We start from the raw sequence: 26,910 nt of genomic DNA, 5'->3' as shown, positions 1-26,910 counted from the left end.
ACTATTTTAATCCAATTCGAATTCTGTTACGTATAAAGGAAAAAAAAAACCCACAAAAAAAAAAGCCACATGATTGCGAGAGGGATGTGAATGGTTTCTATTTGTACTGTAAGGTAATAGATTTATCAGTCAGTCGTTGGTGGAATATTACAAGTGAGCTCGACAAGACTGACGTACAAGATTGACGAGATTGTTTAAAGCACACTTCCACAGGACTTTACAGTTCCAATATTTGCTTTAATGTTTAACATCCTGTCAAATGTGCACTATGCTGTTCTGTTCAATGTTCTGGAGTTACTTTTAAGTGCTTGGTGCACTGGTTTTTTTTTGTTTGTTTGTTTTTGTTTTTAAATATGTGACTCGCATTGCGACGGTCGCATAGTTTTGTCGCACCGCTCGCCTGCGGCCGTGTTATTATTGGGCTAAACGAAGACTGCATTTGATTGTAATTGGAGGGAAAGATGCGGGCTCATTCATGCATGCTTCCCTGCAAGGCTCGGGCGCTTCCCAGTCCACCAGCGAGTCGGCTGCGGACCCGACACAATGACTCCCTGTTACAAACCAGCTTGTGCTTGTCAAAAACCATTAAGATCACACCAATTATGGTGTCGCCGCACTGGGAGTAACTGTTTTAGCCAAAATTGCACCAACTGCAATTGTACACATGCAAGGCCGACTCTTCAACAAAGGCTTCTTATTATTGAACATGAGTGACAGTATAACTTTTATGTCTAATTTTATGCAGCAGTATTGTGTACAAGACTGATGATTTGCGATAACAGAACCAGAATAGAATTATTGTTCGATAATATCTGGTGCAGTTCATTTTTAAAGGTGCAGGAACATAATCGGAGAATGAGCATTTGAAAGGCCGAGACAGTTTTCGCCACTCGTTCTCAGAAATGATTTTACTGAACAATGAGTGCGGTGCGGGAGAAGATGTCACGTACCTCCTCACACACCTCAAATGTCCAGGTTTAATGGATGTAAACTACAAAACACAACACCAATAAAAGCTCTAAATCTTCTTGTGAAACCAACATAAATAAGGTTAAACCAGGTGACATCCCAAGAAAAATGGAATGAAATGGAAAGGGAAAAAGACCTGCAGCACGTTTCCTCTGTAACTTTCATCAACTTGAATTTGGCCAAAGGAAAGGGAAGAGCTGAAGTTGTGACCGAAGTCCCGAACGATCACAATGCTTCGCCCATGTTTCTTTTGTAAAACATCCTCAGGATATAGCCTGAAAATCCCGGTCCGTCTGAGAGCTCGGAGGGCCTATTTTAGTCTTGAGTGAAGTGAAAGGCCTCGGGGTGGGATCATCAGGCAACTCTGTAAACAGGAAGCCTCCATTCAGGACGAAGCGAGCCCGGTGTGGCGACGACACGAGACGACCGCGATCAGTCGGCCGGTTGCGTAACTCTTCAATCTTCAGCAGGGCTTCAAGAAACGACACGAATGTTTGACTTCAAGCTTGTAGCGGTAGCGCCTCACCAGATGCGTCGTCGCCCGCTCGCGTTTTTTTTTTTTTTGTCTCCTTTGGCTCGAATGTTTACGATGCGACAATCGCAGCCTCCAAGGAGAAAAAAAAAAAATAGGTGAGGAGTCATACCTAACACCAGCAGGCGCTGCTCCATTGTGAAAGAGCGTAGATGACAATGTCGTCAAGTTGCAGACAAAGGCGGCGCTGCTGGCTCGCTCCCAGCTCGGAGGGAACATGCTGTTCATGTGCTGATAATCCTGCAGCCCGGAGACCCTCTGGAAGAGCTCCAAACACGAGACCACTGACACTGCCAAGATTGCGTTTAAAAAAAAAAAAATCTATTTAGGAATTTAATGCGCCGGATTGCCAAATGAAATGCTTAATAATACTGATCTTTATTTTCTTAAAATATCGAGCACGCTTATTTTTCCAACTTATTTTTGTGCACGAAGGGGCGCTTATTATTGATGTTTGACGGCGTTCGTTCACCTGCTTCCCTGTACTTTCCAAAGGGCTTTTACTCCGTCGTTGGTGGCTTTCCAAGAGCGTTGAGCAAAAAAAAAAATAAAAAAATGAAGTGACGCCTCGCGCTTCTTCTCGTGTTGGCATGTTTAAAGTAAACAGAAATAGAGCAATTGGTGCACTGAGAAAGCTTGAAGGACATCTGATTACAACGTGTTTACTTTCAGCCATCAGTCACTTTCAGTTCGCGTTATTCAAATCTTCTCGTCTTCAACCGGGGGAGGGGTTGGGGAGGGAACGGTTTTGAAGTAACACCCGCCATAAAAACGTCCCTCTGCGTTTTGCCACAACAACACGACATCCTGCGATAGTCAATAGTACACGAGATGTTACATGTGATTTGCTATAACAAACAAACTCCAGTCCTGTCCCTCGGGTGGCCGGGGAGTGTTTGTGTGGCCTTGAGGGCCTGAAAAGAGAAATCTGGCTTGTGTGAAAGCTGCTGCTGCTGCTGCTGCTGCAAAAAAGAAGAGTTTCTCCGGTTGTTCCCATAGCAACCGGCAGCCGGAGTAGCAGAGTAAAGCTGGAATTACTTTTATGCAGAAGGCCATAGGAGAGAGAGAGACAGAGAGAGAGCAGCAGCAGAGTAAAAAAAGATTGATTGTTGAATTTCATAAATATTTCAAATGCACCGGGGGGGTGGGTGGAGAGGGGGTGGGGGGGGGGGGGTATTAGTGGCTGCACAGTTTAGGAAACAAACCAAATGGATGCAGCCACAGCGAAGTGTTGAATCCAGGCAGTCGGGGGAACCAGTGTTATTTTTCTCCCATGGTGGAACTCTGGAGGATTTCATTAGCAACTCTCCACCAGCCTTTGGCCTCTATTTGTGTCAAGTTAATTGGACAGAAGAAAGAGTGGAGGGGGTGGTGGTGGTGGTGGTGGTGGTGGTGGTGGTGGGGGGGGGGGGGGGTCAGTGTAGGAGGGCTGGAACCAAACTTTTTTTTCTATTTTTTTATGTAGGCCACCAAGCAACCCATTTACCCCCAAGAAGATTAAAGCACATCTTCATCCCACTTCACCCACCCTACCCATTTTTTTTTTTTTCTTGTTTTTTTGCTTTGAGCTCCCATGAATTGATCTTTATATGATGTTGCGTAACTTTGTGATGATTGCACCGCGCCTCTTTGAGGCCATTGTTTGAGCGAGACGGGACGGGTTTCATTTGGCCGGACAGTTGGCTTTGTTCCCCGGCGGACCTGCTACGATGAGGTTCAATGACAGAGTTGAGAGATGCCTTTGTGTCCGGTATCGGTCCATGTCCACCGCTGAATCCACGTTGAGCCGCTGTTGTGGTTAGAGCCGGGCTAAAATAAGCGTGACGCTTTTTCCCAAGATGCAAAGATGATTAATCTTCATTAGGAACGAACGTAACGACATGTACTCTAGTTTTCCTCTCTTCGTCATCAGTTTCTAAATAAATTTTGTCACTAAAACAGACTAAATCAGTTTTGTCGATGCATACAAATTTGTTGTTTTGGAAGTGAAAAATACCCGATTGACAAAAAGTTTGTCTTGGTTCTCCCTGATCACGTGTTTAAAAACCTTCAAATATTCAATTTACTATAATGTTATAATGAAAAGCAGCAAACTCTCACATTTAAGACCCTGTAACTATCTAATATGGATTTTTACTTTTAAAATGACCTTTGCAATCGACCAGCAGTCAAAAGTAGTCGGATTCATTTTCTACCACTACACTAATCCATTAATCAACCATAAGCAAGCACATACACTTCTTTTACAACCGTATAAACTATTACAAAATCGACCTTTTATTGTTTCTCTTCGCACACACACACACACAACCCGTGCAGACCTCCGGCGGATCCAGCCTGGATGTGGTCGGCGCGGCAACACTGTGGTAACACGCTGTGTCAGGAGGTGGTTTCAGTCATCAGGGACAAAGATGGTACTGATTATTTTTTTTTTATTTCTTTGGGGGGAGAGGGAGAGGGGGGGGGGTAAAATCTGGTATTGTGGTCAACCCTGATGGAAATAAAATGTGATGTTCATCTGAAGACGCGCAAAGCAGCCGCAGAAACAAGCTCCTTACACGCTTACCTAACTGGTTGTGAACAAAGAGGAAGATTAAGTTGAGAAAAGAAACTCGAACTTTTCACCTCAGGATTTCCTCAAAAGTGGATCTCACAATGTGAAATCTTTACTTCCCAATTCGTTTTTTTTTTTTTTTTACTTGATAATATCTGTACCGGTACCGACGGTTCAAATCCGGCTATATCCGAGCACGTGTTTCACTGCGTGCGTTTTCGAGTTCATTTATTCTCCAGACGCTGTTCTTGGCTTCTGACTCGTCCTCCCTGCGTGACAGCACTCTGACATTACTGTGTGTGTGTGTGTGTGTGTGTGTGTGTGTGTGTGTGTGTGTGTGTGTGTGTGTGTGTGTGTGTGTGGATCAGCAAAATAACATTCAGTGCTAATTAGATAGCTGTGAGATCCTGTACCAGTGCGGCTTGATTATAACACTCCATAAATGATATTAAAACAGCCGCCAGAGTGATGCGCCAACGTTCACTCTCACTTAAAAGGACGAGTTATCTTGCTGTCGGCCTCAAGGACGGCAGCGCCGGTGCTTTGTCCTTACAAGCGTGTTCCTGCAGCTTCTGAATTAGTAATCAGTACGGCGAGGAACTGCCCTTTTCTCACCTTGTGCGCTTTCTGTCTTTAATAAATCACGCTGATATTTGTAAGTTCATTAACAAAATGTTCTCCACTTGTACTGTGAACAATGCAGTTCTTCAACAAACGCTGACCGTAAGCTCTTCCCTGGCTTTTCGTGTAACTTTTATTTTCCGTACTTAACGCGTAGCTTCGAGAAAGCTTGTCATGCTTTCTTTGGATTTTTTTTATTTTTGTTTTTTATTTATTTATTTTTTTTGCATGATTTATGTCGGTCTACTTTCCTCTAAATTATTAAAAGAAGTCTCGTCGGAGTCGATTCGGTAAAGTTTATTTATACGCCGCTTTTCACAGACGCAGTCACAAAGTGCTTTACAAAGTAAAAAAAAACAACAACAACATATAAAAGTGAGTTAAAAAGATATCGCGAGCCGTATTTAACACATTTAAAACAAAAACAAAAAACGCAAAGTAAAAGCATGCCACACGCTTTTAGGTCAAAGTGCAACGATGCAGGCCTGCTGTAAACAGGTTACCCAAACAGCTGTGTGAAGGTGAAGTCATTTATTTAATTGACTTCCGGCAATTTTCTTTTCTTTTTTTTTTTTTTGCTGAATGTTGTTCGATCAAGCGGATAAAGAAACTTCCCGTACTTCTGTCAGCATTCTCGTCGCAAAAACTTCATTTCCCGGCGACTCCAGCATGCATCTGATTTGTTGTGGTTTTTTTTGTGGGTTTTTTTTTTCACACTGGCTAGCAGCTCAAGTAGATGCTCATTCGCATGCCTCCCACCTGATTCCTGTTCCAACCAGTCGCCATGTCCTACCAGCTGCCCCCCCCCCCCCCACCTCCTCCTCAGACCAAAGTGGGAAATAAACAAGCAGCTCCCCGAACGCTTTAAAAAAAACAAAAAAAATATCCTCTGCCACTGCCTAGTTGTTCCGCTCCACCGGCCACTTCATACCTCTTCCCCCCCCCCCCTCCGCCATCATTCATGGGTGAATTTCCGTTCAATGAACTGCATCACGCTGGCGTTTAAAGTGGAAGCGGGAGGATGCGCGCGTGTGTGTGTGTGTGTGTGTGTGTGTGTTTACACGCCCTCCCGTGGACAAAGAAGAGCCCGTATCTTTTTCCTCAAACGCGTCCGAACAGGTGGAAGCGGTTCGACCGGCGCTTAATTCAGCATCCGAGGGCAGAGAGGGGAAAGAAGGACCATGTGCTCTGCCGGCTTAACCTCTTGAGTTAACACCCAAGTGCTTGCTATTTATAAGGCCGCTAATTAGCTTTGTGCAGTAGGTGCCAGTTTCGTTCGGCCACCACCGAGTTTAAATTTATAGCTCCGGAGGCAAAAGCGTGCAGAAAAGTCGGAAGAAATTTGGATTCCTTTTCATCCCAGATTCAGCAGGTGTTGATGGATGTTTTCCTTTCCGCCGCAGTGGAAAGAAATAGTTGTTCAGTTGCGCAATTCTCCGGTTCGATAACACTGTATTCTTTTGCCTGCGTCCTTGTATTTTGTTTTAATTCTTTGGAGAGGATTAACTTCAGTTTATGTTTTGTTTTGTTTTTTCCTCAAGGAAAGAATACAACATTTTAAAAAAAACCAAAAAACGGAGCTCTTTTATTTCAGTGACGCCTTTTTTTTTTTTTTTTTTTTTTTTCCCGTCACATGCTGTATCTTTGTAAAAAAAAAAAAAAACGGGCACTCAGACCTCGGCGTCGGGCCAGAGCACAGCCGCAGATAGCGCCGTGACGTCGCTCGTCACCGTGTGACCTTGTCGTGACCCACAAAGCCTCCACCTGCTCTATCACACGGGCTAATGGATAAAAATACCCGGCAGATCCCACACTCCCCCGTCAATAGAGACTCAAGGGCAGCTGCCGGCCACCCTGTTAACACGCGGAATGTACAAACAAGAGACGCGCAGCCGCGGTAACACAAACAAGAGGCGGACATGCGACACACTTTGGCTTCTCCGCTGGAGCAGCAGCAGCAGCAGCAGCACCATCACCACCACCACTGTTGTTGCACTTCTTTTTTTTTGTTATTGAATAAACTGCAGTCGCTGCTGTTTCGTCTGCTCCGGGGAGGGTAGCGGTCCTCCTCGGCTCCCACTTGGCACACTGACACAGACACGCCGCAGCGCTCGTGCTGAGCAGACGAATATAATGCAATATATTGCCATTAGCAGATATTGCACCGTCGGCAAACGCGACCTTCCCCGACCTTCAACGAACGGGCCCGTCGGACTCCCGGCGGCCTGTTTACCTTGGCTGCGCCGACGCGGGCCGTTTACCACGTCTTTACTCCAGACAGCCGGACAGTTGATGAGACCGACATTTAATTTCGTGCAAAAGCCTCGTTAAAAATCCAGTGTGGAGAATTTTGGAGAAGGAAAAAAAAAAGGCGCAGAAGGATTTCGCATCCTTTTTTTTTTTTGTTTTTGTTTTTTGTGTGTGTGCCTGTTTTTAATGGAAGTGACATTTAGGAGTCTAACGACTGAAGCCAAGTTAAGACCTGAGAGACGACGTGCTGTGATGTGCTGTCTCAAAAATTAAAGGGGGGCTGCGACCAACAGTTATTTTTAGTCAATATGTCAAGTTTACTGTGAGGAGGAAGAACATCAGAGTCTCACAACTGAGCAGCTTGGAATAGAGAATCAACCACAAGGGCAAACAAGAAGCAGATCATTGTCTTTTGATCACATTTTAATACATTTTCGTCCACTTTAAAAGTTCATTTTTATTTCAAAGCTCTAAATTAAAGTGGCTTCAGTGTACGTTATTAATGACAATCGGTTTGCATTTTTAATCTCTTAAAGATTTGTGTCATTTTTGTTTTTCAACTGCTGAAAAAAAATTCTGCACGCATCGTATTCTAAAACGTACTCGATTCATACTTATGTCGTATCATTTTGAGCTGATTCATCATTCGGTCCTCGATGGATAGACGCTGACGCGGCAACTATTTTGACACGCAGTCAATCCGTTACAGATTTAAGCAAGCAAATAAAAAAACAACAACATATTCTCTTGTTCGACCGTCATAGAGGTCTGTGCTTTCTGTTTTATTTGGTCTCGTTTGACAGTGAAATTAAAATCTTTGACAATAAATCTCATCTTTGAGAATAATTGCCACATTTATCAATAATGACAGTATTGGTTATTTCCAGTATCTCTTGTAAGCCCCCCCCCCGTAGGGCCCCCAGATGCTCGGCCCTAGTCGACCCAGATGGCTTTTCCACTTGGTGTGTGATATAGTAACCTTCCATAAGGTTAGTGAGCAGTGTGTGTGTGTGTGTGTGTGTGTGTGTGTGTGTGTGTGTGTGTGTGTGTGTGTCGGCGGTGTGGACACCGAGACATCCAGCCAGTGTCATCCGAGGAATGCGAGCCTCACCCCGGCCCGACGCCTTAGACGGCCCCCAGGCGCCGTCACGGTAACAGGATCCAGGAACACCGACGCTTCTATAAACGAAGGGGGTCGTTGGCACACAAAAAAAACCAACACACACACACACACACCTGCAAGTGGTCGAAGCTTCAAAGGAATGCCGCGGATCGTGACGATTGGTATGCGGCCGCACAGAAAACGCTGAATGAATGACCGAGTTAATGGATTTCCAAATTGCAGCCGAAGCCTTTTTCTTAAGTAGAAATATGCTTTAAAATGGAAAAATTCTCAGGCATTTGTATCTACTTTGAAAAAAAAAAAAAAGTATTATAGAAAAGTCCCAATGTCCGGTCCTTTCACAGCTCAAAGAGAAATTCCCATCGGAGTCCCCTTCGTCACAGTCATTGTATGCAGCTCTAATGAGCTGGTTTTTTTTGGTGTGTTTTTGTTGTTGTTGCTGTCTTTTTGCATACTACATCCTTTTTGTTTGATTCTGACCTCGAAGCGGGCCACGGCGAAGTTCAGAGGGGTGAAGGTACGGCGTGAAGAGCTCGCCCCCGCGGTAACAAATGAGCAATTGTTGTAGTAAACTAGGTCGTCCTCGCTCCCGAGTCGTGGGGAGGGGGGAGGCGGTTGGGGGGGGGGATTAATTTGTGCTTTTCACAGCTATTTTCTGAAACAAGAACGACAACAAATCCTCCCTGCGCAAAGTGCCGCGATTGGAACCGGGCCGTCCCTCCTTCCGACTGCCGGGGATCAAGGTTGGTAAGCATCTTAGACGAGGCGATGCCGTAATGAGCCGACTGGTGGAAAGATGCGGCCGGCGTCTCGGTGGCCGTCTCTGAAAGATCAGAAACTGCAGATGGGCTTTTGATAGGGTGACAAATTGCTTTATTTTTCAAGTTCGGTGCGCTTTTTGTCAGCACTTTTCAGCTCCGCCGTTGAGTTTCAGACCAGAGAAAGAAAAAAAAAAAAAGAAAAAAATTCTTTTAGCTGGGGAAAGGACCCAAAAATATAGCCGATGGTGAGCTCCGAACGCCGGGCGGCTCCTCGGATCGCCGGAACGGTTGGCGTTGGGCCAGATTTCACACAGTTTGCCGAGCGAGATGTTTCCTCTCAGTGAAAACTCAGTCAGACAAGTTCTTAGCGAGTTCCCTTGTAGTGTTGACAAAAGTACATATGTCTCACAGCAGGAGGCCACACTGCTCTCTCTCTCTCGTTCCCTTTCTCTTCCCCTCTCTTTCTCTCTCTCTCACATTGCCTCCCTCTCTTCCTCTCCACGTTGGCTTGATAAGAATAGCAGTTGAGCTGGCAGACATTTATAGGAAGAAAAATCTTTTTTTTTTTTTTTTCTGCTTTTAGACAGATTTGTAGAAAAGGAAAAAAAAGATGAATCCATAATTAAGAATCGTGCATATTTAGAAGGGAGGTTTGTTGCGTCTGATATGGGAGGAAAACAAATTGAAAAGAAAAAGTTGTGAAGGAATTAAACTCTTGATTTTTAATTCCGAGAAGCCCCCGCTGGAGAAGGCGTGAAGGAAATGAATGGCTGCGACCTTAATGGCAGTCAGAAGCGTATCCTTTTGTAAGCAGTGTTTTGCAACACGGGTTTAAAAAGCCACAAGTATTCTCTAGCCAGAAAAACATACAACACCTGACCATGGCTGAAAAAAAACAAAAAAAACTTCCATAGGCACAAGAGCAGAGAACAAAAGGGAAGCAAAACTCTTTATTTCTAAAAAAACAAAAACAAAAAAAACCCCTGTAATCTCGCTTCCTAATTCGCGCATATGAGAAACTTGAAACTTTAAAGCCGTTCAGAAGACCGTTCAGTTGATATTAGATTTCTGCAGGTGAGCGTAACGCGTTTAGCAGCTCGATAGAAGGATCCCCTCGGCGGTCAGATAAAAGAGGCGCTGATGCAGACGGCCCGAGGCGTTAACGTTGTCAACAGAGGAGACACCATCATTGATTTACTGCCGGGTGGCTCGGGTGAGGCCGGCGCGTCATGCGCCTGGTTTTATGGCTAACCCCCTCCAACACGCTGATTTACAAAAACACAACATCACGCAGGCAGTTTAAGGCCTCGGCCCTCTGACGCTCATTAACCGATCAGCCTTTCTGTTATTGTCTTTTTACTGCTCGGAAATGAGGTTCCTCCCTCAGAATTTGAAATGCTGAATCGTCCGCGAGTACAGTTTCAGGTTTTTTTTTTTTTTTTTTTTTTTTTTTTATTCAAATTTTATTCCAAGTAAGAAATGTTGGCTATTAGATTTATAAAGAGGTGGATTTTGGTGTCAAATCTGGTATCCGAACCTCCCGTCAGGCTCCTTCAGAAGTGTCCTTCACCTGAGCCTCTTGTTTATCTCTCCCGCAGTGGCCCCATTGTTTTAAAAAGAAAAATGTTTTCGGCCCTCTTTCCTCTCGATGTTTGTCTGCAGCGGGTGAAAGATGAATGCAGCGGTCTGCTATCTGTGCTCAGCCAGAGCCAAACGAATAAATGGGGATTGACTATTTGTGCTACAGTGAAAGGGCCCCGACCAAAACAACAAAGCCTCCTATCTGGCAGACGGACCCCGTGATGTTCGGAGATAAGAAGAGCCGGAGGCGCTCTCGGGCCGCCGCTCAGAAACGACCCCGGAGCGGCTGAATTAATGGGAACAAATACTGAAATTACAGCATCGACTGCTGCAATGTTGATATTTAGGATACGCTGGTTTTTTGTTGTTGTTGTTGTTGTCCGACGGTGGTGCCTGGAAAGATTTGCTCGATTGATCAATTCATCTTGAGCGAATGCTTATTTCGAAATGGTGCTGTGGGAGTCGGTGACATGTCGCTGACATTTAATAGACGATGCAGTCAACTGAGAAAGTAATGAAAATGATTATTTGCAGCCAGATCCTGGAGGTGAAGATGTAAGTGTGTGATGCCTTGACACGCGTTAGAAAAAAAGACTCGGTCTATATTTCATTTAGTTTTACTGCTGCGTGGATCGATCCATTAATTGGTGAGGCGTCTTACTGAAGATTAAATGGCAACTATTAATAATCAATGATTGATGAGCCGTATAAGCAAAATGCCAACAACTTTCTAAATGCAGCTCTTTCAGATGTGACTATTGAGATTTCATTCAACTTTGTTGTCGTTGCACGAGAACGCAAGACGACGAAATGCAGTTCAGCGTCCAAACCGAAAGTGTAAGTAGCGCGAGGAGTACAAAAATATGTAAACGTTGCATAATACAAACATAAGGAGACCTAACATTCAAGTGAGACAGGCTAGAAAACGGGCTGTAATAAAGTATAGATGTATGTAAATAAGGCATGTTTTCATAACATTTACACATATGAATACACATGAGCAGGTGATTAAGCACATACTGTATAAAATAAAAGCACCGTGATGTATATATTTACATATTTTGTGGCATTTTTGTGATCCGGAGGAAGTGCATAGTGAACAGTTTGTGTGTTTGTGTGTGTGTGTGTGTGTGTGTGTGTGTGTATACGTGTTTCGTTGTCTGGAGTTCGGCAGACAAACAGCTGTGTGAAAGCAGCTGTTCTTCAGTTTCTTTTCGCCACGACAGCAACCGAATATGATTTAGACCGATAGTCAAGCAAAACACGAGCGAATTCAAGGCGTCGCCGTTCTCCGAAGAAACACTGAACACCATTTGATAAATACATTTTTTTTTTTTAAACATTTCCACAGGCCAAAGGGTTAATTACGAGTCTAGCCTGCAGATAAGATGATGAAATAATCACGAGTTGCAGTAATATTTAGATTCGCGTCGAGCCGATCCCAAGAATGAAACTCTCTGGCGACGCGCGCGGGATTGGACATTTTGTCGGCCATTATTCGCGTCAAAAAAACTCGGCATGCAGCAAAACAAACGAGCCTTTTATCCCTTTTCGGGGTCACTGATACGGCTTCTCGCCGCCGTATCTTTGCATGTGACGCTGTATTTGCTTTCACAGCGAAAACCTCCGGGCTCCTCTTGTATCCTGCTAAGTCTCGTTGAACACAATGCAGGAAAAACATCGCGACTTCCTTGACCTCCCTTTTTTGCCCACTGAATGCTTTTTTTTTGTTTTTGTTTTTGCCACTCAACAGGCTGGCAGGGAGCCCGACGCTGCACCCTTCTCCCTCTGGAGCCTAACATAATGGAGGGTGCATTGGTCAGAGAGTGTGTGTGTGTGTGTGTGTGTGTGTGTGTGTGTGTGTGTGTGTGTGTGTGTGTGTGTGTGTGTGTGTGTGTGTGTTCTCAGGCCCCAAACGAGGGTTACACAAGGCCTGCTATTGTTAAAATTTTGTATGCGTGGAAATGGCTCCGCTCGTCCTGGGACTGCATTGCACTGCTATACCACAAATGAAGGTGTGAACGATGACACCTCGAGGGAAGGAGTGGGGGGGGGGGCGTGGGGGGGGGGGGTACATCCAGAGCGGTTGGATGTGCAGCGTGTAACTGGTATGCGAGGAACGCCGCGGATAGTTTTACAGCTTTGAAGTATCCCCGAGTTTTTTTTTTTTAAGTTTTTTTTTTTATTATCGAGAACAGCATCTTGGTGTGTTTTCCCTCCTGTGGGGGGAGGAGGGGGAGGAGGAGGAGGGGGCACCTGTGTTTCCTGGAAGGATTAGTTTGGAAAAGGAAGGAGGGGGGGGGATTAGATGGCTGGGAGTTCGAGCAGTTTTAAAAAGAAATAATATACAAGCTTTTTTTTTTTTTTTTTCTTTTTTTTTTTGTGGCCTTTATTCTCCACAATGAGCAGAATTGTGTCCGGGTGCAGCCTTCACCAGCACGTCCTACTCTTTCCTCCCCGTCTCCGCTCTACGAGAGGTCGCCGATCCTGTTCTCGGCCAGCAATGTGAATGAACATCAAGCAGGAATCACCTAAGCGACGGTAAACACGGAGATCAAACAACCCCTCAGCGTTTGATCTCGGTACGAAGAGGCGTAAGCATTAAAAACAAAACAAAAGAAAACAGCTTGTAGAATACACTTAAATCCATGCAAGGTCCTTTTTTTTTTTTGTTCTGGCAAATGATTTACATTATAAAAAAAAAAAAAAAAGCAACTAAAGTCCTTGTAGAAATGATGGTTGGCTTTGGATTCGATGTCCTAAAAACTTCCATGTTATCCTTTGGTGGGGATTGTGTTTGGCTCCGTGTTTAAAAAAAAAAGGGAAAGAAAGAAGAAAAGAACATGTAAGGGCCCACGGAGTGGAAAAGATGGGGTCCTTTACATTCTTTCCATACAGTCAATCTGAAATATTTGAGAGTGAAGCCACAATTGATGGTTCTGCATACTTCTCCCTGTGAGGCTGCGTTTTCAGTGATTCACTGTGATGTCACCGTGGAGAGGGAGAGAAAAGAAACCAGCAACACTGCCACCTAGTGGTGTCTTTCTGCTCGGCTGATTGGATACCGGCTGGCACTAAGAAGTTACAGTAATGCGGTGATCTCTGTGTTTGAGGTAATCAAGAGATAAATACTCTCTACCTTGTTGGATTTCTTAAACAAATGATCAAATTTTAAAGTCACAATTCTCCTTTTCCTCTCATCAGACACCCAAGTCTGGTGTTGCATGAACAAATGAGCATCTTTAATAGTCTTTGTTTTTTTTTGCCCATATTGGGCAGTTGTGTCTAAAAATTGGTCGGGAGGGCAGGAAATGAAGCTGGAGGCCTTTTTTGTGTCTCCACGGTTACGGAGGTGGTGATGTTGCAGTTTTGCGGTTTGCTCCTCTCACCGTTGGACCGCCGGGACGCGTCATAGTCGGTTATCAGCATAGATGTTTATTCAACGTGTATCATAAAAGAGTCCGAGACACAATGTCGGAGCAGATCTTTACAACACTGTGTTACAAGATACAAACACCTAACAGCAGGCTCTGAAGGATGTGTTCGTTTGAATGGAGTTTTTTATTTTTTATTCACAATAATAATAATAATGATAAGAGGGTCTGATGTAAAACAAATCCATCACTCAAACCTGGTCTGGTGATTTTCCTCCTTGGTTTTCCGCCATGTAGAGAGATAGACGCCTTTTTGTGCAAATCTTTTGAAATTTCAATTAAACTGATTCCTTCAATGTGACTATAAATGCTTTCCTGAGTCGTTAAACTGCTTTTGCCGTGTTCAAAGTTGCCACATTGAATGTTATCGGCTAAAGATTAGTTAAAGTTGGTAAGTAATAATTATGCAAAGGTTTTGGCACCGTGAAAATTTTGTTAATCCAGACCTCTGCACCAGATTAAATTACATCTTTACATAATGTAATACACATGCTTTGTACAAATCCGCAAATTTCCTTACATTTTTTTAGCAGTTCAGCGTCATTTTAGTCACTTGAGTTGACAATCCTGTTTAATGAAAGCTGTAGTTCCCTTGTCGTCCATCAGGTGGCAGTAGATGTCTGAACATTTCCCCCCCCCTGCTGAACCGTCGCGCCCCCTTCATTGTGTTTGTGACCACAGGACACTTTGAACATACGGGTTTGGTTAGTGAGGATATCACTGTGTGATGTAACAGGGGCCAGGCTGCTCTCGGGACAATGCAAGTTGCTTTTCGAGTCCATTTTAAAAAGGACAAACCCAAATTTAAAAAGGAAAACATAAGAAAAAGAGAGGCTAGGCTGATTTTAAGGAACCAACACCCAGTTGTGTAATTCCAAATTCCATAAATATTGATTCATGTCCTGAAGGAACAACAGACTACACTTCTCCTGACTCATCAATGTGATGTTTATAACGGGAACATTTCAATTTAACCTTTGACCATTTAATACTGTTTGGGTGTTTTTTTTGTTTTGTTTTTTTTCTTCTTCCTTTTTGCTGTCTCGTTGTTTATTTCTTTATCGTCACGTGTCGTGGGTTTTGATCTGCGGTGTTTGATATCGTCAGACTTGACCCCCCCCCACCCCCCACCCCCCACCCATCTTCACATCAAACCGCTACAGTCTGTACACTGGTGGTTGGTGTCTTATAAGAAGGAATTGTTTTTGCTTTGAAAATCACAAAACATAGAGTCATATTGAGTCAGATGTGGGAGGGTGTCTTCTGACGCCTCCTCTTCCACTGACACAGGGTGACGTTCCGCTTTTTGCGGTCAGCATTTTAATAAAATTTTCAATAAGCTTTATGATTGTCGCCCCCTCGGAAACATAACCCCGGAGACAGGGGGGGTCCTTTCTTTTGTGTTTGTGTGTTCTGGGCATGAGGGTCTAAACACAAGCTGCCCTGTTGTCCCTCCGCTCCGCCGTCGCCACATCTACTTCCAGTTGCCGCCGACAAAGGCCTCCCAGTCGCTGCGACCAGCGAGGCACCGCACACACACACAGTCCAGTGTGCACCGACAGACAGTGGAGGAGCTGTGCGAGCTGCCAGCTCTCCAGAGAGGGACACTTTGTTTCACCTCCGACTTGGATTCAGGCCAAACAATCTGAGAGTCACTCACTGGGTCACTTGATGAAGTAATTGAATGGGGGAGTTTATAGTTGCACGGCGAAGCTCCTTTATTATTATTATTATTTATTTTTTTTCTTTCTTCTCCGCCAGGTGCTTTATTACTTTCTATTTCAGTGTCCAGACGCACAAATCTGTGTCACGGTCGCCGGAAAATGTTTTCTGGCGCGCGAGCGGTGTTGATGTGAATACGCGATCCTAACTTGACCACGCTGTCGATGTATTTTGTTGCCTTAGTGATCAGTTGATTAAACAATTGATTAACTGGCTGTTTTCTAGCAATTTATCTGGTATTAGATTGTTGTTTTTTCTCTTCAAGTCGTTCATGAAGGAAGGATGCCAAACTTTCACACGTCCCAGCGTTTCAAAGTTCAATCTTTGCTGCTTGTTTGGATACGACAGATAATCTAAATATGTCATTTTGGGGCTTTTATGAAACTGTTTTGGTGATTTTTCATAATGTGTTGATATTCTATAGAGTAGATGCATTACTGAATTAAAGGTTTGTGAAGAAAATTATTGTTAGTTGCTGCCATGACCAGAGTAAATCACAGTTTTGTGTCGTCACATTGAAAGAAGAGCTGCAACTAACCATATACTGTTATTATGCCTATTTTTTTAAATCCATTATTTAGACTGTAAAATATCAGGGGAACAGTGAAACATGTCCATCATAGTTGAACAATTTCAGAATCAAAAGTCACCTGATGTTATGTTTTGTATGACCAACAGTCTGAAACCCAGTTATTTGGTTTATAATGCGATAATAAACAAAATAAAAAAGGCAAATCCTCTCAGTGAAGACGCTGCAACTAGAAAATGTTGGTATTCTAAAAAAAAAAATAACAACCATAGTGACAATTGGTTTTCTCTCCATTGCCTTAATTGATCAGTAAACGCATCGTTTCAGTAATTAAAGCCCCAGATGTGTTTGAGTGTCTCTTTGTGTCTGACAACCCCGTCTGCTCCTCTTCCTCAGGACCTGGAGATCGTCTACTCGTATCTCCACGGGATGGAGGCCTTGTCCAACCTGCGAGAGCACCAGCTGAGGTGAGCGTCTCGCACCGGTTAATTAACATCACTTGCAGCTCAAAATTCCAATTACACGAATGTCAAATGCGAATGAAAACGTACGGCCAACTCCTCAGTGCGTTCTCGGTAGCGCTCGTAGTCAGGAGGTGGAACATTAAACGCCGAGCCGTCGGCTAAACGCTGGTGAAAGTTCATGTGTTTTTTTTTTTTTCTCATCCCGCAGACACTCTGCCCCTCTAACCACTGGTTGGCTGCAATTATTTATAACAAAATAAAAAAATAAATTTAAAAAAGTCACAGAAATACAGCTCTTTCTGTGAGCAGCACGTGTAAAAAGTACATTTTCCCTAATTAATCTTAAACGTGTGACATCTTTTTAAGAATAATTCAGGTTTTGGTGTTGGTTAAGCTCATCAATTTTCTTGATAATGAACAAAATAAAATGTGTTGATTCTTCAGCTACGTACACATTAACATGATTGGTATTTCTCCCCTTTGTTTTTATGCTAAGCTAGGCTAATCAACTGCTTCTTTTTTTTTTTTTTTTTTACAAATAGCCGTGAGTGTAATTCATGAACTGTTGAGCTCTGTCATTAAAGGGCTCATATTGTATGAATTCAGATTTTTGATTTTAAAGCAGGTCTGTAACTGTGCCGATAGCAGTTTTGTAAGTTTGTGATGTCACAAACTTGTGCTTGTGTAATATGTCCACCCTTTTAGCACGGCCCGCTGTCTTTAAAAGAAACAGAACGCTCAATCCGCAAAGAAGAACCTGTGGTTGGCCCGGGCGTGTGTCACTCAGAAGATAGTCAGCCAATCAGAGGAGAGGGTCATTTTGTATCGTTGCACCTTAAAGGGCACAGACTCAAAACAGTCTTTTCTTGGTAAATCTCCAGAGGGAAGCTTAATAGAAGACGTAAAACTACAGGGATGTTGTTGTTGTTTTTTTTAAAAGCACAAAAATATCTTATGGACATCAAGACTGCACATTTGTCATCTGAAAAATGTTAAGTATGGGACCTTTAATACACACTAAAACAGCTGTTCTTAATGCAAAAGAAAGAATTTAACTTTAGGGAGTTAAACATTTCTCAGGATGTGTGGTTAATTATTACAGCATACTCTGTGAACCTTTATTGTCCTCTGTTGAAATCAACCAAACTTTTCGACCTAAATTGACGAGACCGTCCCGCTCCGCCGTTCACATACAGGATTTTGCCTTTTTATTTATTTTTTTTTTTTTTTTGCTCTTCTGTCACCACGTTATCCCCTCCAGTCTTTTCTAGCCGGGCGCAGACTTTTTCCAAACAGTGTATGTCAGAAGTTCTGTTCCCACTCTGCCTCGTGTGCATACATGTGGATTATAGTGGCGAGGGAACAATGTGGTAGTACATGACCCGTAAGCTGGAACATTCCACTGTGTGACCTCTCAGAGGCCTCCCACCCAGCACTAACCCCTCACCCTCCTCCCTGTTTGGATCCTGAGGAATGTCCCCGTGGTCCCGCTAGCCAACCCACACGGCTCGTGCTGATTTCAGTACTACAAACTTAAAAAAAAAAAGAAGCTCCCAGCTAGCCAGACATCCCACCGACGATGGGATTACGTTATAGTTCTTTTCTCTCAACATTGTGTTCTGGGGAGGAATGTGTTGTTTTTCTTCTGCGGTTCATTTTCACCGCGACTTGTTTTTGCAGAGATGGGATTGTTTTTCGGTCCTCGTGCAAAAAAAAAAAAAACAAACAAAAGGGGGCTACGACACGATGTCCGCCGTCCGGGATAGAGCCTGATGCGTTTGACTTTTTCACACTTTAAGTTGGGATAAAAAAAAAAAACGGTTGGAGTACAAAATCGGACAACTTTTATTTTTCCGTGCAGAAAAAAATAGCTTCTGTGCTAAATTTAGAGCTAAATCTTCAGTTGAATTATTGCAATTCTTTTTTATATATATTTCACATTTAACCGTATTAAATTATGGAAAATAAAACAACATTTCACTAAAGGGAGCCGTGAGGTCACAAAGTGAATTTTGGAAGTGACACTAATGTACACTCAATCGATTATCTAATCGCATACTCTGTTAATGTTTCTGTGACCGAGATAAGTGACACCTGTTGTTTTTTTTTTAAAGGGGACAGAGGCCATAAACAGGCTTGTGACTGCGAGGTTAAATCATCAGAACCCAGAGCCAACTTTTTCTCTTCCGTTAAGCAAGACACTAAATCCCCAGCTGCTACAATGGAGATGCTTAGTGACCAAAATATACAAGACTTTGATTGTGCTGTGGGAGGGGGTGGGGGTGGGAAAGGGGCTTCCAAGTGTCATGAGACCAAATTAAGTTCAATAACAGCGAGCAATAAAAGTGATCATGAAAAAGTTTGGTAACATACAACACTGCAAAAAAAAAAAAAAAAAAAAGTTCAAATTAAAAGCAATATTTCTAAATATGTAGATCTCTAAATTTTTAAGCAGTTTTGATTGTCTCAGGTGAAGATAGGTTTATTCTGCAGAGTTGAAAAGATGAAGGGAACAACAAAGAGAGACATGAAGAATCATTTGTGTGCCGTTTTGTATTTGCTAGTTAAATAGGAAGCAAACAGATGGCCTGTCATATCGGGATATTTACCAGCATAACTACATTGGAGTGTAAGCGGAAGCACAGAGGTACATTTTAAACTTTAGTTTTGGCACTTTGCAACCAAAGTCCGAAGGTTTTATTAAACCAAACGTAAATAATCACCAGGAGAAATCCAAGTCACTTTATTCCTGTGTCACATTTATTTCACAAGTTCACCAAAGTGCTGCACAACATCAAAAATAATTAAAACAGATCAGGTAGACTTGAAACAATTAAGTCATTAAGAACCACAAATGAAAAAAAATAAAAAATGATGTACGACCCACATAAACAACACATCAGGATATACATGAGCAGTAATTGATACTGAAAAACTAAATCCAATATAGAAGAGGCAGAACAACCCACTTCCCCTCCAGCACAAGCCTCAATAGACCATAATGCACTGCAGCCACCAGACTCATGCATTGCAGTGAAGTCGGTTTTGTCGTCATCGACTATTCATTATATCCATTTGTGAATGCATTCAGTGCTGCAAGTGACTCTGGGAAATGTAGGAAATCATTAGTTAAAGTTAAACATTTGCACCAAATACAAATATATATGATGTCTAATCATGCAATAGTATCAAGATGTGAACATTTTCACTCACTGTCTTCAGTATTTGAAGTGACATTCTTATTATTAGAGCTTCATTGATGTATTTCTCTCTTTTTTTTGTGTCAGTTTTGTGTGTATTTTATTTGTTTTTATTTTTTTATCAACCGACCTTCGACTGAAGTCAAGTTCTGCTGTTTTCTGACTGTCACTTCCTCCTCTCCTCTCCATCCCTGCAGGATAATGTGTGAGACGGTGCGTTATGAGAGACACGAAGCCAATGAAGTGCTGTACTAGTAAGTACTACAGTGTGTGTGTGTGTGTGTGTGTGTGTTTTTCAATGTTACACCAAATCACTGTTTTAGCTGAAGAAAAAGAACCGAGAAGGGGGATACCCAGTCTAATTTCAGCTTGATTCAATAACTCACCGTGGACTAAATCGACAAAAGGAAAAACTGTAGCCGTAATAGCTCCGAAAAGCGCTCCCTTCAGTCGGGGGAGAAAGCTCCAGGTGGTCACCGGTGGTAACGCTCGTCCTCTCGAGCCGTGCGCTGCGCAGGGGTTCATTTGATCAGAAAGCCTCATCGGCAGCTTCTGGTGAGCCCGCTTGGACCCATTTTTCTGAAAGTCTGCCCCGACTGTGAATCAAGCGGGAAAAGACGCGCGTTGGCCTGCCGTCACACGTCGACGTCCCCCCGAACACCCGCCGTGAGACTTAAGACCGTTAATTAACTCTGTCAGCGTCTCGAGGGGGCGAGGGGAGGGTGCATTGTCCCTTTTGCTGCCTTCCGTGATCCCCTCGGGGGGTGTGTGTGTGTGTGTGTGTGTGTGTGTGTGTGTGTGTGTTGGGGGATGATATGATGTGGAAGAGTCAACACCTCATTAGAAGCCCACTCGGCGGTACGGGAGCAGATTAAACAATAGAAATGCAGATTAAGCGGTGGTCGCATAATAGACTCCCAAGATTCCCTGAGGTCCACTGTGCCACACACACACACACACACACACACACACACACACACACACACACACACACACACACACACACACACACACACAGACAGTATAGAGCCTTTCCCAGAGTCGTCTCGGATGGTCCCTAGATGCTAATGTAAATATCTGCAACAGGGATTTGAATGTCATCACTTTGCTGAATGAATTCAATCATTGGGAGTTTTAAAGTGGATTTGACGGGCTCATTGACACGAGTTGTTTCCGGTTATTTTTCGGCACAGCTGTTTTGATTGCGCGTAAGCGTTGACACGCTCGCATGTATTGTAAACCTATAAAAAAAACAGCGGAGGCTCTCCTCGATCAGAGCGCGGCAGAAGGTCAGATGGAGTTTTTCCTCCTCTGCAGGATCTCAATCAGCCTCCTCTAATGAAAATATAAGCTTTTAACCGCCTGCCTTCACGTCCCCGTCCGCTTATAACAACGGGCAATAATATGCCTGCGGAATGAGGGCTCTAAAAGTCAATGGGGGAATTTAATTGGGATCGTATCTTTATTAACTTGTATGGCGTTTGTGTATTGCGACGTATTCTGGGGAAAAACTGCAAAAATGTGTGGTAAATTGTCAAATAAATTCCCATCATAGTTCATAAAAACTAATGTGGCACCTACAAATCACTTTTTTTTTAACCAACAGTCCAACACCCAAACATTTCAGTTCCAATTTACACAAGGCCCAATAAAAACAGCAGTTTAAACGATAAATTGATTGAGATTTTTTTTTTTTTTTTTAACTCTCAAATAAACAAAATGTAGCTTTAAAGACACAAATTACGCAACAAATTCATATAAACTGGAGGCGAAGTTCACTTCGTTTTTGCAGCCAGGCTTCCTCCGCAGATTTAAAGGAAGATTTTAAATAGCGCTCGACCCCGGCTTTACATATTCATATTTTTTTTTCTTCCCTCTTCTCTTCTTCTGCAAACACCTGTAATGTTGTGTTAAAAATTCACAGAAGTGACCCAGTTAATGACCCGCACGCTCCCGGCCGCACGCTCCCGGCCGCACACTCCCGACCGCACGCTTCCGGCCGCACGCTCCCGACTATCGGCGGTTGTCGGCAGTCCCGAAGTAATGATACGAGGATAAGGGGGGTAATAGTTATAAAAGCACTCTGATTTCCTGCCAGGGGCTCTAGATTTACTAGAGTGCTAACGCTACACACACACACACACACACACACACACACACACACACACACACACACACACACAGATACAGTCACACACAGTCACACTCAATATCTCGTGAAAACATCCCATCCCGCGAAAGGCTGAACCTTTCAGGATTTACCATCCAGAGATTATGGTGCTAAACCCTCCTGACACGGAGGGCTGACCCGGCACATCGTACAGCGGCTGGTGAAGAGGGTTCGCTTCTTCTCGTCGGCCTTTAACCTCCCCTGTGTCAGCTCTTTCAACGCAACCCCCCCTCGACCTTCGACCCACTCCGGCAAGCGCGTAAACTTGCCATGCTGTTTTTCACGTTTGTCCGTTGCATTAGAGACATTTTGGGAGTCTTAATTTGTGTTGTGAACTCTTAATTCCATTTAATTGGAGCTAAAATCAGAAATGTAAGAGTCCATTAATCCATCGGCCAATCAGAAAACAAATAGTCAACAACAGGTTGTTTTTTTAAAATATTTTATAACTGATTAATCATTTATATTGTTTTTAAACAAAGAGGAATAGGAAGGACTTTTTTTTATTTATTTTTTTTTAACTGACGGATGCCATGGCAACGGTGTTAACACCAGACACCAAAACCAACCCAACTGTTGCCGGGAGAGGAAACAATTTCCTTATGAACATCGGTATCAAAGTCAGGTGACGCAACTTGTGCTTCTTGTTCACTGAATTTCTTTTAGATATCAAAAAAAACAAAACAAGCATCCATACTGATACATTATGACAATGTTAAAGACGAACAGTTCACAGACGGTGATATTTTGCCCCCCGCCGACCCCCCCGGGCTGAGGTTCAGAGGCAGCAGCTGTTGGAAAGTGCCCCCCCCCCCAACCACCACCACCACGTCCACCTCGCGCAGCCCCGTTTCCTCGTGACACCGTGAAGCTGCTCGCCTTCCGAAAGCGGCGTCGCAGGAGGGCAGACGCTCGCTGGGAGAAATGAAAAAGCTCATCATCACCATCACCATCATCATCATCATCACCACCATCACCATCACCCAGCGACCCAGTCGTCTTACATAAGTTTACATTCCAGGACGCGCTGTACGGTACGCCGTGGCACCGACACGGAGACATTAGTCATTTGACGACTGTCTGGTCGAGCTGCTTTTTGAAAATGAAAAAAATGAAGGAAATGTTTGGTTTTTTGTTTTTCTTCAGAAGAAGGAAGTGTTGCGAAGTGTTGAGAGGTCGGAGGTTTTATTCAAACTCGGGTAAATCGTGAACCACCGCGCCAACTCCCTGCGGCTTTTTTATTTGTTTGTTATTTTTTTGTTGTTTTTTTTTGTTTGTTTGGATCGTTGGACAATTGAAAACTCGGAACGCTTCGTGATATTTCATAATAACCACACTGCTGTGGCGCTGACGGTCTCTCGAGGACTTTCGATGGTGAAAGCAGCGTAACAATAACAACTTGAAATAGACGTAGTTGCTTGCTTATCGCCCGCCCCCCCCCCCTGAAATCTCCATGTCGGTGTTGTTTCAAAACTCCTGACCCCCGGTCCACCCGGTGTAAACACTTTTATGTTGTTGTTGTTGTTGACAGTGACTTTACTTCCCACATAGTAGCATTTGCAAAAATCAATCGTTTTAAATGATTTCATTTGAAGCCGTAATGCAAAGGTTTGGTTCTGGAGGCACACCTGCTTTAAACGACACGCTGGCGGCCTCGCGTCAGCAGAGCGTGCGACGCGCCTCGATTGTCGCCGCGTTTGTTTGTCTGCACGAGGCAAATCCAGATGTCGCCGAGGCAAGCATGCGAGCGATAATGCAGAGCGGTTGTCGACTACGAACCGAAGCAGGTGCGTCTGCAGCCTCGGGGGATCTACGTGAAAGGTCGTGAAACTGGCCAGAAATTCTCTTTTTGGCGTCGGTGTTTGGTTTGTCCTTTCTGGGCTACTGTAGGAACGCTGTGGGAAAGATGCCCTTCAAGGCATTATTACACCAAATATGTGTTTTTTTATTTTTATGCTAAATAAGCAAATATATACTATATATACTATATATATATAGGATATCATCTGCAGCTATTATGTTGATTGGTAAATCTTTTTTTTTTTATAAGCCAAATTTCTAAATATTCTCTGAGTTCAGCTTCTCTAATGTGAATATTTGCTGGTTTGATGAGAAATTCTTTAAAAAAAAAAAAAAAAAAAATACAAAAAGTAATGAAACGGTGAGATGATGAAAAAAAAAAACCCAAAAAACCCCCCTCAAATATGTATTTAAAGTTATACAAAAAAAAGAAAAAAGGTTTACAGTCTTCAGGACTCCAAACAGAAGAAGGTGGTTTAGCATCCCTAAAAGGTAAACGATAACGACAACAACAAAAAAATGTAATCGTGAACGTCTGATCTTGCCATTTTTTTTTTTTTTTTTTTTTTACCCCAGCAGCCGGTTTCACATTTTCCAAAAAGGAATTTTGATTGTGGAATAAAACGGTTTGGTCTCGTAAGAGTCGCATCTCGTCTCGTGAAAAGTCTCATTCTCCGCCGTCATCATCATCATCATCATCATCATCATCTTCATCTTCATCTTCCCGCCGCCTCCGTGGCTCTCGCGTAACCCCGTCCTCCCGCTGTTTTAAGTTTTCTCCGCGGGGGTTTTGGTGGATGATGTTTAGCGTTTGACTATCGCTTCCAGTGCGCGTGACCCAGTTCAGTCAAGCTGTCGCGGCGCGTACGATTCTTCTATCTCCTACTTTTCTTTTTTCTTTTTTTGGCGTTGTATCTTCCTCCTCCTCCTCCCTCCTCCGCCGTGCGAGGTGCTTCCCTCGCCCCCTGTGCATCCGCGTGCCGCCAATTAACAATTGAGCCTTTCGTTTCGCGTTGTATTCGAATGCAAAGAGAAAAAAGGAACGCATCGAGTGCATCGGGAGGCGGCGGATGGAGATCAGTGGAAGGAAGGGGAAAAAAAAAAAAGGGGGGGGATGCTTTCGTTAGGGAGCGGGAGAGATTTTCTTTTTTGCTGTGTGTCAGTAGGGTGTGCTGTCTACAGCCTCATTAGTTCTGCAAGGAAAAGTGTGGAGAGGAGGAGGAGGAGGAGGAAGAAGAAGAAGAAGAAGGAGGGGCGAGACTTTGTTCTCTGATTAAAAAAAAAAAAAAAAAAACTCAGTCAGCACGGGGATGCTGGGTGTGAATATTTGTGTCTGCGTGGGAGCAGGTGTATAATTAAAGCACCCATCCTTTACCTTTCTGTAAGCAAAAAAAAAAAAAGCAAAGTCCCACCTTTGCTGATGTGTGGCAGGTTATTGATTTTCTTCTTCTCTTCCCCTCTCTGGTTTCAATTTTTTTAAAAAAGAAAAAAAAAAAGAGTCTCACTTCGACCAGGTGAAAATGCTCGGCGATGACCGCCCGGGCTTTCCCGCCTTATTAACACCGTTAACACCCTCCGGCGCAGGGTTTGATTTCAGCCCGACGAGCCGAAACCTTCATCTCCCGCGATGAGGCGACGTTTTGAAGCGCCGGCCGTGCAGACGTTCCTTTTTGAATTTCCCCGAACTGATGGAAAGTGAAAATAAATGAGTAAACGTTCGTTTTAAAATGACGCTCGCCCGCGGTTTTAGAGACGCCAATTCGACAACTTCCGAGCGATTTGGACGAGAAGGTAGATCCGCCTCCGATGTCTCTGCTGTCGTTTCAGGTCTGCTGCCAGCAGCTGGGTGGCTTTACTTAGCTCAAACTTGTCATTTAAAAAAAAAAAGGGGGGGTTTACATATTTTTGTGCCCTCTGTTTAACACGCTCAATAAACACACCAATTCTTCTGCAGTAGTGTGGAAAAAAACAACAACAACAACAACAACACTTCCGTGTGGTGTTCAGGAACAGCCGCGGCTTCCTCAGACGCCTTAATTTGAAAATACCTGGCCCCGCCCCCTTTCCGTCGTCATTTCTCGCAGCGTAACCTCGACTTCGCAGCAGCCGGTGCTGTCAAGAGCCCCGGTAGCGAAACGAAAGCAGGTTTTGGTTGCTGGCGCCGTGCCCGTGTCTTTGTGCACCGCTGTCGAAACTTCAGCGTTCATGTCAGATTTCCCCGCAGCGGAGGGAGATAGTATCGGTGTTGGATGTCACAGGAATACTTCCTTCTCTGGGTTTCTACTTCTTCTTTACTGTCAGAGGGCTGTCGGGGTGGCAGATTTGATCGTCGAAGGACACTAAAACCAAAACTTTTTAACACCTTAAATCGCAAACCAGATGGTGATATTGAAACTGACCGGCACAGCTGTTTGCATGTGTTGCGTTTGAGCACTCCGGCACACCGCATTTCGTCGAAAGCGAGCATTAACGTTTTGTTGTTTTTTTTTTTTTTCCCTCTTCTGCATTTGTTTACATCCTCGGTGGGTCAACATACACGGCCTCTTTTGATAATCCCGTATGCACCGAGCGTCGAGGACTCAACCTTGCGAGATTATCTCTCCGCAATCCCCGCGGCAGCCGCGAAGGCCCGAAGGATAAGCGAGATAAGCAAGGAAACAAAATGGATGCTTTTTTTTTTTTTTTTTATTATAAATCTGTGATATCCTTTTAACATTAGCAGGGTGGTTTATTAACAGTGACAGTCCAGAGTTATTGTCCGACGTTTTATATTTTTAGGCACTTGCCGCGAATTCTCCTCAATAAAGCCCCGACGAGCGATTCCTCGTCGTTCTGAAAACCGGGAAGAAGAAGCATGCGGTGGCGGTGTTTACTGTTTGCGTTTAGAAGTCCTGCTTGTAAGGACTCGACAGCCAGCCGCGTCATCCCGGGGTCAGCCGGAGTTCACTTCGTCTGCGATGCCCAACTTCCATGTCTGCGTTGTTCCAGCAGGGCCTTCGGGTGTGGGTGGATGAGAAAATGAGTCTTCAGTTCATTCATAGTTCTCTCTCTCTCTCTCTCTCTCTCTATAACACTCTTAGCGCTCTTATCTCTCATGTTTTCTCGCTTTCTTCTTCTTTCTTTTTTTTCTTTCTTTAAGTCCTTTGGCGCAGCGAGCGGTGTCGCGTTACAGAACGAGCGCGAACAAGCATGTGGAGAAA

General features: G+C 43.8%; 1 protein-coding gene across 1 annotated transcript in view; it reads left to right on the top strand.

Moving 5' to 3' along the window:
* Nucleotides 1–26,910, top strand: part of rapgef2b (Rap guanine nucleotide exchange factor 2b) — a 106,952-nt gene that overhangs the window by 12,076 nt on the left and 67,966 nt on the right. The window contains 2 exon segments of the mRNA XM_069171719.1: nucleotides 16,473–16,543; nucleotides 19,938–19,994. Coding sequence (XP_069027820.1) covers nucleotides 16,473–16,543; nucleotides 19,938–19,994 — 128 coding nt within the window.

Source organism: Embiotoca jacksoni, unplaced genomic scaffold, assembly GCF_022577435.1.
Source record: "Embiotoca jacksoni isolate LCO1_2020_lvr unplaced genomic scaffold, fEmbJac1.0.p SCAF_5, whole genome shotgun sequence".
In the NCBI taxonomy this organism is placed as follows: Eukaryota; Metazoa; Chordata; class Actinopteri; family Embiotocidae; genus Embiotoca; species Embiotoca jacksoni.
Note: the sequence above shows the minus strand (reverse complement) of the source record. Positions and strands in the feature narration are given on the sequence as shown.